The 14,711-nt window shown below is 35.8% G+C and overlaps 1 protein-coding gene across 2 annotated transcripts; it reads left to right on the forward strand.

Moving 5' to 3' along the window:
• Positions 1-270: 270 nt before the first annotated feature.
• Positions 271-8,903, forward strand: LOC131431062 (cytochrome P450 4c21-like). 2 transcript variants are annotated; one of them, XM_058596521.1, is made up of 5 exons: positions 271-594; positions 7,217-7,411; positions 7,480-7,665; positions 7,725-8,345; positions 8,412-8,903. In XM_058596521.1, the coding sequence occupies exons 1-5, from the start codon at positions 429-431 to the stop codon at positions 8,750-8,752; spliced, it is 1,509 nt and encodes a 502-aa protein (XP_058452504.1). In that variant the 5' UTR covers positions 271-428; the 3' UTR covers positions 8,753-8,903. The 2 variants fall into 2 exon arrangements, with proteins under 2 accessions (XP_058452504.1, XP_058452505.1); XM_058596522.1 differs by having other exon boundaries at positions 468-565.
• The last annotated feature ends 5,808 nt before the right edge of the window (positions 8,904-14,711 follow it).

Here is a 14,711-nt window from a genome sequence, read left to right on the forward strand (position 1 = left end):
TGGCTGTTTACAGGAACTGACATGTTTCACTCACGAGAGCATATAGGGCATCACCAATTGTTCAAACAGGATTGATAAATGGAATAACCACAGTGATTGACTTGCACTGGGTCTCTCGAATCAATTCACCCACCCCTCGAAAGCGTACGGCAACATTGTTGTCTCCGTTGTGCAATTGCGACATTCTGAGCCGCGGGAAAATGAAATTGTTCCGTGTGATGATAAAAATCACGTATGGACCTGCTATCCACAATCATTCTAATCCGAGGCGCGCACCCGTCCAGAACCAGTCAGTTATAAGGTGTCAGGTCAGATTCGATCGTATCGGAGAACAAATTGCATGCAAACTACAGTTAGATCCGTTCAAGTTCAGCAGGACAGCAGTGTGTTTTCCGCGAGTTATCTTTCTCGTTGGTAGCAGTTCAACCATGTGGAATACGCCGTTTATATACTTGAGTGCGGTATTGATCGTTCTGGCCGCCTACTACCGATGGTCTCGCCGGAAGATACTGGCCTGCGTGGCAAACATGAATGGACCGCCAGCATTACCGTTAATTGGACATGGGTACTTACTGCTGAAATATACATCCACAGGTGCATGTTAGTTTTACTCGTAATGGAAAGTTCAAGTTAAAGAAAGTGAGAAAAATACAAAGTGCAACTATGGAAGAAGGACACGTTTAGTTATCCTGCTATACCTTACTAATCATGATGGCATGATTGTGGCATGACGCTAGTGAATAATTATTCGGACTTAGCAATACTGATCCAAACATTTCGGCTCATTTTTTGGAAACCAAACTTCAGACAGAACTTCGATTATAGTGAAATATAGTGACCTTTGAACATCGTTGAATCGCAATCTTTATAAAAGATGCATTGGTACTACATTCCTCTTGTGAATTACAACAATGAATTATAAGACTGGCGCCACTTGCATTGAATAACCCACCCGAGATATTAATATGCAAACATTTGGCAACTCAGCAATAATAAATTCGACCTTTCATATTATATTATCATTATTACTACAATATTATTGGGATTGGACAAAACGTGTCCACTTATTTCAGTTCATAACTGAGAAGATAAATATTTTTTCCATAGTACTCAAGTTGATATTTTCCATAATATTTTTAAACAATATGTTTACCTAATACTTTATAATCATGTCGTGTATTAGTACAATTTTAAATCATTATGAACAAACATATTGCCAACGTAACAGTTGTGAAATCTCGGTTAATTTTTCAAAAGGGCGTAAAAGCAAGTGACAGTTTCTCTTTGTTTACTTTCTCTTCTATCAATTACTAAGCGGTTTCCACGTTTATCACTCAACTCTTTGCATGAAAGGATACCCGAAACTTTCGACTTTCAAACAGAATAGTGATATCAAAGAAAATCATCTTTATCACATCACAATGATCGAAAGAGAGAGTGATTAAAGAGAAACTGTCACTTGCTTATACGCCCTATTGAAAAATGACCCGAGAAATGAATCTGTCCCATTCGCTTCTAAAAGTTGATTCGAAAAATCAAAGACCAGAAAAAACTGTTTTCATCTATCTAGTGGTGTAATGATGCCTTTCTCATATCTCAATAGGTACTGCAGTATTCTTCAAAAACCTGTTTTAATCCACCTAGGGGTTGAAATGATAACTTTCTCATATTACTGATAGTTCCTTAAATATTGCTAGAGCATTAAAAAAAAAACATTTGAAATTGTAATAAAAACCAAATTTTTTTTAATAAACTTAACCTTCTTATTTTATGGATTTTATGTTATGGAGCAAATGTGAAATAATTGTTTTCCCTTTTTGCGTTCCAGAACCGGAAGTTGGATCCGGATAGATTTAAATAGCAACCTATGGGACTATAAGACCTTTCGTTTGAGCCCAAGTTTGTGAAAATCGGTTAAGGCGGCACTATATCCGGTACAGCCGAAGTCATAACTTAAAAATTAAAATAGTTTGAGCCATATTTGGAAGATTTTTTCCGTTTTATGCATCGTCACTCTAAATGGTTGCCCCGGGCTGGTGCTTGAATGCATAGTCTTACAAGTCACTAGTCGTATGTTCGAGCCCCGACCTGGAAGGATTCTTTGTGTCAGTAGGATCATAGCACCAACTTACAATTTATTATTTATATATTTATTTATTTATCTGGAGCAGGGAAAAGCCCGGTGGAGATTAAATTTAGCAATCTCTCTCTCCAGCAGGCATGAAACCTCCTCATCAACAGATTACAATGATCCAACAGATACATTTAGGCCTAACACTATAATTAAAACTAACAGTTAAAACCAAATTTCTAACACTATAACTAGTTGATGACACCAAGCATAATAGTATTAGTTACTTAGAAGGTGAGAGAGAGGAGAAAAGTGGTTAGGTAAATTGAAAACAAGGGTTGGTGGAGGGGGTGCTAAGCGAGCGAAAACGAATGACGGGGTTAGAATCGGCATGTAGATCTAATTAGTTATCTAAAAAATGGTGGAAGACAGAAAAAAACGACGACGTTAGAATCGGCATGTAGAGCTAACTAGTGATAAAAATGGATGGTGGAAGACAGAGAAAAAGAGCAAATAACGACCAGGTTAATTTAGGCGAGCGAATCTAGTTAATGAAAATTGAATGAAAATAAAATATTAACGGTTCCAGACAAATCCTAATCTAACAAGTGACTATGAAACAATCGTTTAATCATGTTTCGAGATAAATGAAAGTCGAAAACATTGGAACAGTTGTTGAATGTTCAGCACATACTGGAGAACAGCTCATTAGAACCATAATTTGTTCTTGCAACAGGTAGTCTCAAAAAGGGTTGGGTACGAAGATTGCGTCGATAAATGGCGAGATTAATCAACTGTAAGAGTTCGGGACAATCGATACGTGATTGAAGCAAATCAGCAACGAAAGTTGCCTTGAAGACATTCCGACGAACGAATAACCGATCAAGATCAATAAGCTTACAGCGATCTATGTAACTAGGAAGATTAGTAGGATCTCTCCATGGTAGGTTACGCAGGGCAAATCTAATAAATTTATGTTGAATAGCTTCGATCCGATCTATGTTGATTTGATAATGGGGTGACCAGACAACAGCTGAATATTCAAGCGTCGAGCGGACTAAAGAACAATATAATGCTTTAAAACAATGTACATTGACAAAGCTCTTAGTAATGCGAAAGACGAAACCTAAAATCTTGGAGGCCTTAGAGATCACATAATCGATATGACTTTTGAAATTCAACTTGGTATCAAGAACGATACTTAAATCTTTAACGGTAGACACTTGTTTCAGTACAATCTGCGAAATATTATAGTCGTAGCTAAATAGCGAATGTTTGCCAGTAAACGACGTAACGGAACATTTCGAGGCATTTAAGACCATTCTATTGTCGTTACACTAGTTCACGAATGATTGAAAGAGTTGAGATCATTGAGGTAGAGCAATTATAAAAAGGTCCCAAGTGACTGCCTTGAGGGACTCCAGAACCTACAGCAAACAGTGTTGTAGTACATTCACCGATTTTCACTAACATTTCCCGACCAATAAGATATGATTGAAGCCAGTTTAGTAAAGATCCACTGAATCCAAGTTTTTCGAGTTTAGCAACTGCAATTTGGTGGTTTATCTCGTCGAAGGCTGCGGAGAAATCCGTATAGATAGCATCAACTTGAAGGCGCGCTTGTAGGGATCGAATTATAAAAGATGTATAAGACAATAAGTTCGTTGTAGTTGATCGTTTTGGCATAAAACCGTAATGTGTTTCCGAGATGTAGTTATTGCAGTTATGCTTGATGAAGTCCAGAACTATATTTTCAAGTAACTTAGATACAGCACATAGTGCGACTATCCCACGATCATTAGATACATTAGCTTTATTTCCCTTCTTGAAAACCGGGAAAATATATGATGTTTTCCAAATATCCGGAAAAGTTTCTGAATTGAGTGAGATATTAAACAGCATCGAAAGGGGAATCAGAAGGCTGTTCGAGCACTTTTTCAATACCAAAGAAGGGATACCATCGGGCCCAGCGTTAGAAGATAGTTTCATTTTATAACACGCTTTATCAATCATAGCTGTCGTTATTATTGGATGGGGGCCAATCGGGGAACGGCGAGGAACATTAATGATAGCTTTGGAGATCTGATCATTCGATAAGGTTTCATCAGAGAATACATTGCTGAAATGTGATTTAAATAGGTTACAAATGTCAGGCAACACGGATGATTCAACGTCACCAAGAAACATCTGGTTGAGTAGTCTTGATTCCTTCCTCTGTTCGTTCACGTAATTCCAGAAGCTTTTGGGGTTGATTTTTAAATTATTTTGTACACGAAGGAGGTGGGAATGAAATAACATTTTGTTCATTCGCTTATAACGGTTGTTGAGGAACATATAATACGATCTCAAATAGAGCGAAGGATGCTTCGATAGTTTTCTTAGAGCAGAACGTTTAGCACGCTTATAACATTTTAGGGTCAGATTGGACCATGGGGGATGGAAAGATTCACGTCGAATGTTCTTGGGTAAAAATTGATCGATAGCATACGAAACTATATGGGACCATAACATAGCAATGGAATTGCAATCGCCATTAGTAAACAATTATACCTGTCCATACGAAATCCAAAGTCCAAAGTTGTCGAAACCCCCAATTATGTTGATAAACGTCAACTGGATGAATTTTTATTAATAAACTGAGGTCTCTGAATATATTTTTATCGTGATAATATATGAAAAAAATGGTTCCACCGAAAAGTGACATGATGCACCGGAAAATGTGTACATTGAAACAAATATATATTATAATATAATATTATCCTAATATATTTGATGTGTTGTAACTTACAACTTCGACTCGATTTTATGATAAAAACGCAAACTTTTCAATAAAAGAAGTACAAAACAAAATTCGATTAAATATTACCGATTTATTATAATAGTAGGATTTTATTATGTTAAAGTATTTTCTTAAACTATGAAAAATGACGCTGAACAAACATTCATAAAATGGTCAAATATAAAATTATATTTAATTATATATAATTATATGGACGACAAGAAACGTTCCGGACAACATAAAAAGTGCATGTGGTGGGATCAACTGAGCGCTACTTATTATGATCTACTCAAATTAGGTGACACCATCACTGGTGCCATATACAGATACAGATTGCTACGTTTGGCATTGCAAGAAAAGAGGACGCAATATGAAGATCGTCATGACAAAGTATTTTTACTTCATGACAATGCAAGGACCATGTTTCGAATGTTATAAAAGCTTATTTATAAACGCTTCAATGAAAAATTCCATAGCGCATAACCTGTCAGGTCTACTACGAAACTACCAAGAATTAGATCGATTCATTCCGCGAATCTGAGAAAAGGAATTTTTCACATGGTATCCGAGTCTTACCAGAAAGATGACAGCAAGTAGTAAATAACGATGGACTGTACTTTGAATAATGGTACTGTAATGATACTCTCATAAAAAATCATGGAACTTAGCAAAAAACTAATTTATTCCCGCCTGTTATATTATACGACATTCATTCAGTTATTTGATGTTATGTATGTTATAAATTTATTTATCATATGGTCGTTAATTTTAATACTATTGAACAGTGACAACCCTTTTTACCTATTAAAAACACTAGTCGCAAAACATTATCATTGCGCCATATATTTTGTATGGAAGGATGAAAAGAAAGTTTACAATAACCTATCCTTGATATGATATGGGGAGATTAGTTTTTTATTCAAAAATTTTTATTGCTTAAACTGTGATCTGAGAATTCCAAAAAAATAATGTAGTGCAGGAAAAAATTATTACTTTTACTCTGGTTTTCTGCCACCACTGGCATCACTGTGCAGCCTTGCAATGGTTCTGTATACTCTGAATCGGCTGCGAAGTCTGTTGAAATAGATGGTCAAATTCCGCACAAGGAATGTAAAAACCAAGACTTTGCTTTTTCGCTCCAAATGGCAGGTTGCAATTTTAAACACAAATTCACACACTAATCACACGTTCTATGGGAAAGTATGACGTTTCAGCCTAAGTTTGTGAAAATCGGTTCTGCCATGTCTGAGAAAATCGAGTGCATATTTTTGTAACATACACACACATACATTTTGCTACCTCGTCGAACAAATTTAAATGGTATATGACACGGGCCTCGGTTCAAAACTGGATCAGATTTCCGGTTCTGAAGTTACGGGATAAAATGTGCAAAAGAAATGAAGTACAAGTGCATTCGATTTTCTCAAAGACCGCTCAATCGATTTTCTTCAACATAGTTCCAAACTAAAGAATGATGATAGAAAAAGGCATTATCACACTACAAGGTGGATTAGGAAGAGTTTTTTTTTTATGTAACGTCTTACGTTACTATGAGGGTTCTTTACAAATTTCACTCAGAACAGGAATGGGCGAAACTTATTCGTGAATAAATGTAGTATTTAGGGGCATTTTTCATTTCATTGAAAATATGTTCAGCAATACATTATAAAATTTTCTGAGATAACCATTATAAAATTTTCTGAGATAAGATAATAATTGAAGTTTTTCAAAATATTTGGTATGAACGTGCATTAAGGTAAAATTCAGTGACAAAATAAGGTGCGCAAAATTTCAACCGCCTGAATTGAACGAATCATCGCACAATGCGTATCGTGCAAAACCACCACATAAAAATATGGAATAGATTCAGTGATTGATTGTAATGGGTTTACGACAGGTTTTGTTCGCAAGCTAGGCACTAACTTTTTATGGTTATAAACTATGAGTGTTTCAATTGATTAATATGTGGGTAAAATATTCTCGCCTGTAGCGAAATTGTTCATTCTTTGTTACAGATCAAAATCTTAAGCTTAAAAACGGTCACCACGCTTGTTGACCCCCTTGAAGGATCGAGGGTCCTCAACACAAACTCATGGCTTGTTTGAAAATATTCCCAAAATTATTGGAACAACAATAAGATTTTTGGGTAATTTTTTTAACCATAATATAATGAAATATGTAGGATTACTGATCACATTTCCATCATTACATAAATTTTTGATTTACATAATAAAATACTAAATAAATAAATATTAATTCATAGCAAAAGAGAAGGTACAAGAATTTTCCTAATTGTACTCTTAAACTTGGACATCGCTACAAAATTGCATAACAATTTTTCCGTTTCAATTCTAATCTCTTTTCAGAGGTAATATTTGAAAATTTGGATAAAATTAGCAGCACGTATCCATCTCCGCTCTGCATTCACCTTGGCCCTTTGGTGCACGTTGCCGTTTATACACCCGAGGAGCTACAGATCGTTTTTAACTCTCCGCATTGCCTCGATAAATCGATACAATATCAATTTTTTCATGTCAGCAAAGGAATTTTCGCCTCACCGAGTAAGACTGAATTCGGAATATTTCAATAACAAACAATGTTCAATTTTGTCTTCTGGTATTTCATTTAGCTCACATCTGGAAAGGTCAAAGGAAGTTACTGAACGTTTCTTTTGGACCAGCCAATCTGAACAGTTTTGTGAGTATTTTTAATGAAAAAAGTGCACTCTTCACCGAGCTGATGCAGAAGCACGTTGGGAAAGGAGAACGTAACTACAATCATGAAATCGCTCTGTGTATGGTGGACACAATTTACTGTACGTTTGGTAATCTACTTCAGTTTAAAAAATAAGCTCAATTTTCCTTTCATTCGTAGCTACCGCTTTCGGAGTAAACTTCGACATGCAGCGAACACCGGATGGAGAATATTATTTGGGACTGCAAGAAGAGTTCCTGGATCTTGTAACGAAAAGAATTTTCTCAATAACTATGTATCCTGAGTTCATTTATCGTATGACAAAGGCATACAAAAGGGAAACAAAAATTCTGCAGGAAGCCCGATTGTTAACGACAAAAGTGATGGATGCTCGAAAAGCAGATTCAATTACGGCTTCTAGTCGTGACACACAACCCGATTCTGACCTGAATGGCAAGAAACCACAGATTTTCTTGGATAAACTACTAGAGTTGGCAAAGGAAAACGATCAGTTTTTGAAAGAAGATATTCCGGAACATCTGGATACGATCATATTTGCTGGAAACGACACAACTGCAACTACTATGAGTAATATATTGCTGATGTTGGCTATTCATCCTGATATTCAAGAACGAGTCTACCAGGAAGTGATGGAAGCTTGTCCCGATGAAAACCAATTTGTCTCAATAGAAGACGTTGCAAAGCTGTCTTACACGGACATGGTTTGCAAAGAGGCAATGAGACTGTATCCCGTAGGTGCTCTTATTGGGAGAGTAGCAACAAGTGATGTCAAGCTTAACGGTATATTCTCATCAAAATATTTCTGAACTAATCAAAATTGTTAAAAGTTACATTATTTGTTTACAGATCGCAACACCATTCCAGCAAACACAGTAATACTATGTGGCATCTATCAAGTCCACATGGATCCAAAGCAATGGGGTCCAAACACGGATAAATTTAATCCGGATCGATTTCTTCCGGAGAATGTAGCACGAAGACACCCGTACGCGTTCCTTCCGTTTAGCGGTGGGCCTCGGAACTGCTTAGGTATCAGATATGCTTGGCTTTCGATGAAAATCATGATCGTACATTTGCTAAGAAAATATCGTCTCACCACATCCTTGACAATGGACGATGTTGTCATCAAATTCACGGTTCTTTTAAAAGTGGCAAACGGCTGTCAGATAGCGCTGGAGAAGCGTTAGAAAATCTCGGAGGAAGGAAAAGCGCAAAAGAGTATAAGATCAGCCAGAAGTTCCTAATAAATATGTGTAAATAAATAGAATTAAAAGTGATTTTACTGCTGTACTACAGATACCAGGCCTCAAATTCAATGAATCAATTTTAACTAATAAATTAACTATTTTGCTATGCAGCCCAGTCTCTGAGCAGAACGGAGAAATTTTACAACTGTCCAATGAATTCAATCCAATTTTGCACCCGATTTTCTCAAGCTGACTGAACCGATTTTCACAAAATTAGATTCAAATGAGTTTCCATAACCTCCTAGCGAATTTTACGTGGATCAAACTTTCAGTTCGGAAGTAACGGGGTAAAATGTGTCACAAAATGAAGAAAAAGTGCACTCGATTTTCTCAAAGACCGCTTAATCGATTTCCTTCAACTCACAATCAAATCATATAGTCCCATACTATATCGATTTTGATTGGTTCTTTTCGGTAAGCATTAACTGCGAGAGACGAAAGATAGGAAATGAAAAGACGGATAGGTATTCTAGATTGAATCAGTTATAAATTTAGAACGGAAAGGCTAGCCTAGACAGGCTTATATAGGAATGATCAGAAGAAAGAAATGAATTCTATTTTACCTTCTACTTGAGGGGGTCGAACACTAAATTCGAGTCCCCAAGTATGGTCTTGGCGATGTAGAAGGTAAAATAGAATTAGAATCTAAAATACCGGTGTACGTCTATAAAAACAGACTGCCTTTGGACTTTTGTTCGAACCTGACTCCCGGTTCCGGAACAACAGGGTGAGATGTGTCAAAAACTTTAAGCCTTTCCCATTGTTTGAGAATCATTGTATCTCATTGCCACTTTTGCATCTGTAATAACTAAGAATTCATGGCACTACCCGGTGACCGACTTTTAAAGCTAAGGCACGGCAAAATAACTTACTTCTAACACAAAATGTATATAATTGCACTCGTTGCATGGCATGTAACATATGGGCTGAAAAGTTCCGGGCCTATCAAAGAGATCACGATTTTTTTGGTTCAAAATTTACTTTATTCATCAACATAATCTCCATCAAGAGCAATGCAATCATTCGAGCGCCGCTCTAACATTTTAATACCACTTTTATAGAACGATTTATCTCTTGCCTTAAAATAGGCCTCAGTTTCAGCAAGAACCTCTTCATTCGAACGAAATTTCTTACAGGCGAGTATTTTTTCAGGTCTGCGAACAGCCAGTAGTCGCTGGGAGCCAAATCTGGCGAATACGGTGGATGTGGGAGCAATTCAAAGTTCAATTCATGTAGTTTTGCCAATATTGTGATTAACTTGTGACACGGTGCGTTTCTTTGAAATTTTAGCGTTCAATTGCTCCAATGACACTATATTATATTAACCGTTAATGGTATTTCCTTTCTCAAGATAGTCGATAAATATTTAACCACGCACATCCCTAAATACCGAAGCCATAACCTTCCCAGCCGATTGTTGTGCTTTCAGGCGCTTTGGACGAGGTTCACCAGTTACTGTCCACTAAGATGACGACCATTTTGATTCCGGATTGAAGTGATGAATCCATGTTTCATCCATTATCAACACGTTCTCGTTTGTGGTCAACAATGAGCAAACGCGGCACCCACGTTGAACAGTGGCTTCTCATAATCAAATGCTCATGCAATATAATGCCAACACGTTCTTTTGATATCGTTACGATGTCGGTTAACTCACGCAACTTCACTTTTCGATCATTCAAAACGATTTTGTGGTGTTTCCGCCTCATTTGGACGTCCACTGCGTTCTGCATCATCGGTGTCTCTACGACCACGTTTGAAGTCAACGTTTTATTGTTGTTTCTGATGAAGCGAGGACTCCATTACTCTTTTCAAGCCATTGATTCACTAGAATGGTCTTTTTCCCATCAAGAAGCTATGTAAAATCGTAAAACACAAAATTAGCGTCACTCTTAGCACAATAACTCACAAACTAATGAATAAAATATCATGAAATATTAACAGCTAGCAGCAGGGTTAGTATTAACTGAAAAAAAGGTAACTGCAATAAAACTAGCGCCATCTCTGTGTTAGGCCCGAGACTTACTTACGTTACTTACATCGATTCGGGTTAGGTTCTCAAAAAATACCAACTAACAATCTGGACTTGAATTTCACGGTGGTTAAATTCTATACTAGGCCATGCGCGTAAAAGCAGCGCAGACGAAGGCTGAGGACCAAGACTTTTAAGACTGAGAACAATAACTAATAAAGCTCTCAAAGATAGCATTTCTGGAACTGGTATTGCCGAAATTGGGTCGCCAGACCATAAACTAACAAAACCACTAAATAGGAACATTTTTAGGCCTAGTTTCGAAGATTTGAACATGTTTGGCATCGTCCCTTTATATGACGGTTGGCACTTTTTGTCACCTATCATCCTGTGATTCCGGAACCGGAGATCGGGTTCGAATAAAATTTCTAAGCAGCCGATGAGACACGCGATCTCAAATTCAAATATAAATTAGTAAAAAGCGGTTCACCAATCGCTGAGAATTCGAAGCGAGTGATAAAAATTTACCAATCAGTTTCATAGAAATTCCGGAACTGGATAGAAACTTTAATTTGAACAAAAATTTGTGAAAATCGATCCCGCCAACTCTGCCAAAATAAGATGCATATTTTTATTTTTTATTTTTGCACATATGGCCGGGTAGTTTCTGAAGCCAGAAAACGGGTCTTGATGATTTGAAGACCATTCAGTTGAAACTATGATTGTGAAAATTTATGAACCGCAATCCGGATAAAATTTGACAACATGCTATCGGACACAAGATATTTCATTTGAATCTAATGCCGTTTTCGTTTCTAAATTGCGCTACACCGGTGTAGATGAGGTTGCACTAAAACCGTTCGTTTTTGCAAATTGCACTACACCAGTGATACACTTTTTCTGCACCGATACCACTGCACTAGGGTTTGAAACGGGAAATTAGCGTGACAACCATATTTTCACTATTAAATATTAGTTTTTTGTAGTTGGTGTCTTCACTCCCGACAAATCGATTTTTTTGTGCTAACGTTTTTGTGAAACGTTCTATGGAAAAGTTGTCTTCAGAAGAGTTGTTGAAATAAATATTGCGCATAATTTTGCTGAGTAAAGCTTTTTCATATGAGCTACCAGTAAAAAGTTATGATTGTTTTTTCATTGAAAACTAGTCAACCTTCAAATATCAAAATTCATTAGATGCCAGATCGATAAAAATGTATCCTATGCGGCTACTGAAAGTTCATAATATAAGTTAACATTTAAGAGAAAATTGGGAGGGTGTTTTTCTTTTAACTCATTTAAATTAGTTTTTAAAATACCTTGAAAAAACTCTAAAACATTGCATAATTCTAAAACGCCTTAACGTATTAACATACTTCCTTTAGCAAAATAATAGTATCAAGTTAGCCCTACAAGTGTTCCATACATTGTCCATTCGAGAAATGAGACACACAAAAACTACAGCCGAAAATAGATTTTTTGCTGAACAATTTTAATTAATTTATTACCAAAATAACTGATTCAGTTGAGCTTAAGCAACAGAGTCACTGTGTAATATGGTTATTCCGAAGTAGAGGCCATGATAAATATATCAACAGATTTTTTCATTAGCTTGACAACCAAAGCTCAAACAAGCTGGTGCAAGTTAGTGAAACGCAAATATTTTTATCCAAATCGTACCGAGACGCCTTTTTTCTCATCCACTCATCCACTCCACTAGCCTGTGACAACCGGAAAACGACGCACAATGAGTTTTGGTTAAAATAAATACAATCTACTCATTTTAACAAACTAATGATTTACTTGGGTTTCAGGAAGTGCTTTGTCTTACAAAAAGCTAACGGATTTTATGATTGCTGGTAGAAGTAATAAGGACATTTCACAGTACATCATTCAAGAACTGCGTATGAAAACCCCCACCTGGCGTGTTAGCAAACTGAACAAGACCGTGAAGGGAAGGGATACAAATATAAAAACTGCGTTTATAGAACATTTGGGCCTACGTATCGGTGAGCCATTGCCATCAGGAGGTAATTCCAACGACGGAAACACGGCCCGGAAATTTTTCAAGAAGTGGAAAGAAACAGCAGATATACCAGGCCTTGATGAAACACTGTTGGAAGGATTTCACGTTATTCTCAGTGTAATCAATAGCCGATAAGATAAACTTCGACGAATTCCAAAGTTACGTTGTATGTATCGTTGTATGGCTGGTATCCACTATCACCAACTGCTCATAAATTGTTGATACATGGAGCCACGATAATTAGACACGCAATTTTACCTATTGGTATGCTTAGTGAAGAAGCTCAGGAGCTCGAAATAAAAGTATCCGGAACTTCAGAGAGCACCATGCTAAAATATTCAGCAGAATCGCGAACATTGAAGGTGTTTTTAAAAGGCTGCTGTTATCTTCAGACCCTATCTTGGCATTGTCGAACAAATAAAATAGGAGAAGTTCAGAAGACTTACCCGATCAAGCAAAATGTTTAGTTTTAGATAATAATTAGAATAATTCATTGCTTAATTTATTCAATACATACCAAACCGTAATCAACTGTTGTCTTATGTTTTATTTTGAATATTAACTATACGATCATTACGATAACGGAATCAAAATCAATTGAATCAGTTATTTTGGTAATAAATTAATTAAAATTGTTCAGCAAAAAATCTATTTTCGGCTGTAGTTTTTGTGTGTCTCATTTCTCGAATGGACAATGTATGAAACACTTGTAGGGCTAACTTGATACTATTATTTTGCTAAAGGAAGTATGTTAATACGTTAAGGCGTTTTAGAGTTATGCAATGTTTTTGAGTTTTTTCAAGGTATTTTTAAAACTAATTTAAATGATCCACCTAGTGGTGTAATGATGCCTTTCTCATATTACTCATTACATCATATATATAACCGTGAAATTCGCAAAAACAATTGTTATTGAATAGAAGTAGGAAAATTTGTTCGGACCTAACCTCACAAACTCTACAAATTCTGTTCAACCTGTAGTTCCGGAACCGAAAGTAGTATCCACAACAAATAAAAGAATAAGTTTGTGAAAATCGATTTGGCCATCTCCAAGAAAAGTGAGTGAGAACCTTTTTGCTGTTTTAATCACTATTTCCAATTCTTCCGAAACCGGATTCAGATGAACGGAATAGCCGAAGTTGGTTCGTTTGCTACCAACAAATATGACCTACTAATTGGAACAGTTTATTATTATTATTATTATTATTATTATTATTATTATTATTATTATTATTATTATTATTATTATTATTATTATTATTATTATTATTATTATTATTATTATTATTATTATTATTATTATTATTATTATTATTATTATTATTATTATTATTATTATTATTATTATTATTATTATTATTATTATTATTATTATTATTATTATTATTATTATTATTATTATTATTATTATTATTATTATTATTATTATTATTATTATTATTATTATTATTATTATTATTATTATTATTATTATTATTATTATTATTATTAATATTGACATCACTACACAACAAAGCACGCCTTTTTCGTTACGTATGTTCTTCTTCTTTCGGTGTTTTACATATTGTCGCTCTATATGGCGATTTGAAAACTTTGACGCTCATCGCCCTGTAACTGCGGAACCGGAAGTCGGATCCGGATGAAATTTCATAGTAGCTTTAAAGACAGTATGAACTTTTATTCACATCAAGATTTGTGAAAATCGGTTCGAGCATCCCAGAGAAATTGAAGTGAATTTAGTTTTAGGAGTTTTTCTTCTCCACTTTCGGTGCTCTCGGAACAGGAAAAGAGGGGACCAGTAGTACCGAATTCAGTTTTCATACCCACAAACTAACAAGCTCCGCAAACTAGAAGAATTTATCTGAAAGTTTTATGGTATTTGTACCTATTTTTAACCATCGTTC

Source organism: Malaya genurostris, chromosome 2 (assembly GCF_030247185.1).
Source record: "Malaya genurostris strain Urasoe2022 chromosome 2, Malgen_1.1, whole genome shotgun sequence".
Lineage (NCBI taxonomy): Eukaryota > Metazoa > Arthropoda > Insecta > Diptera > Culicidae > Malaya > Malaya genurostris.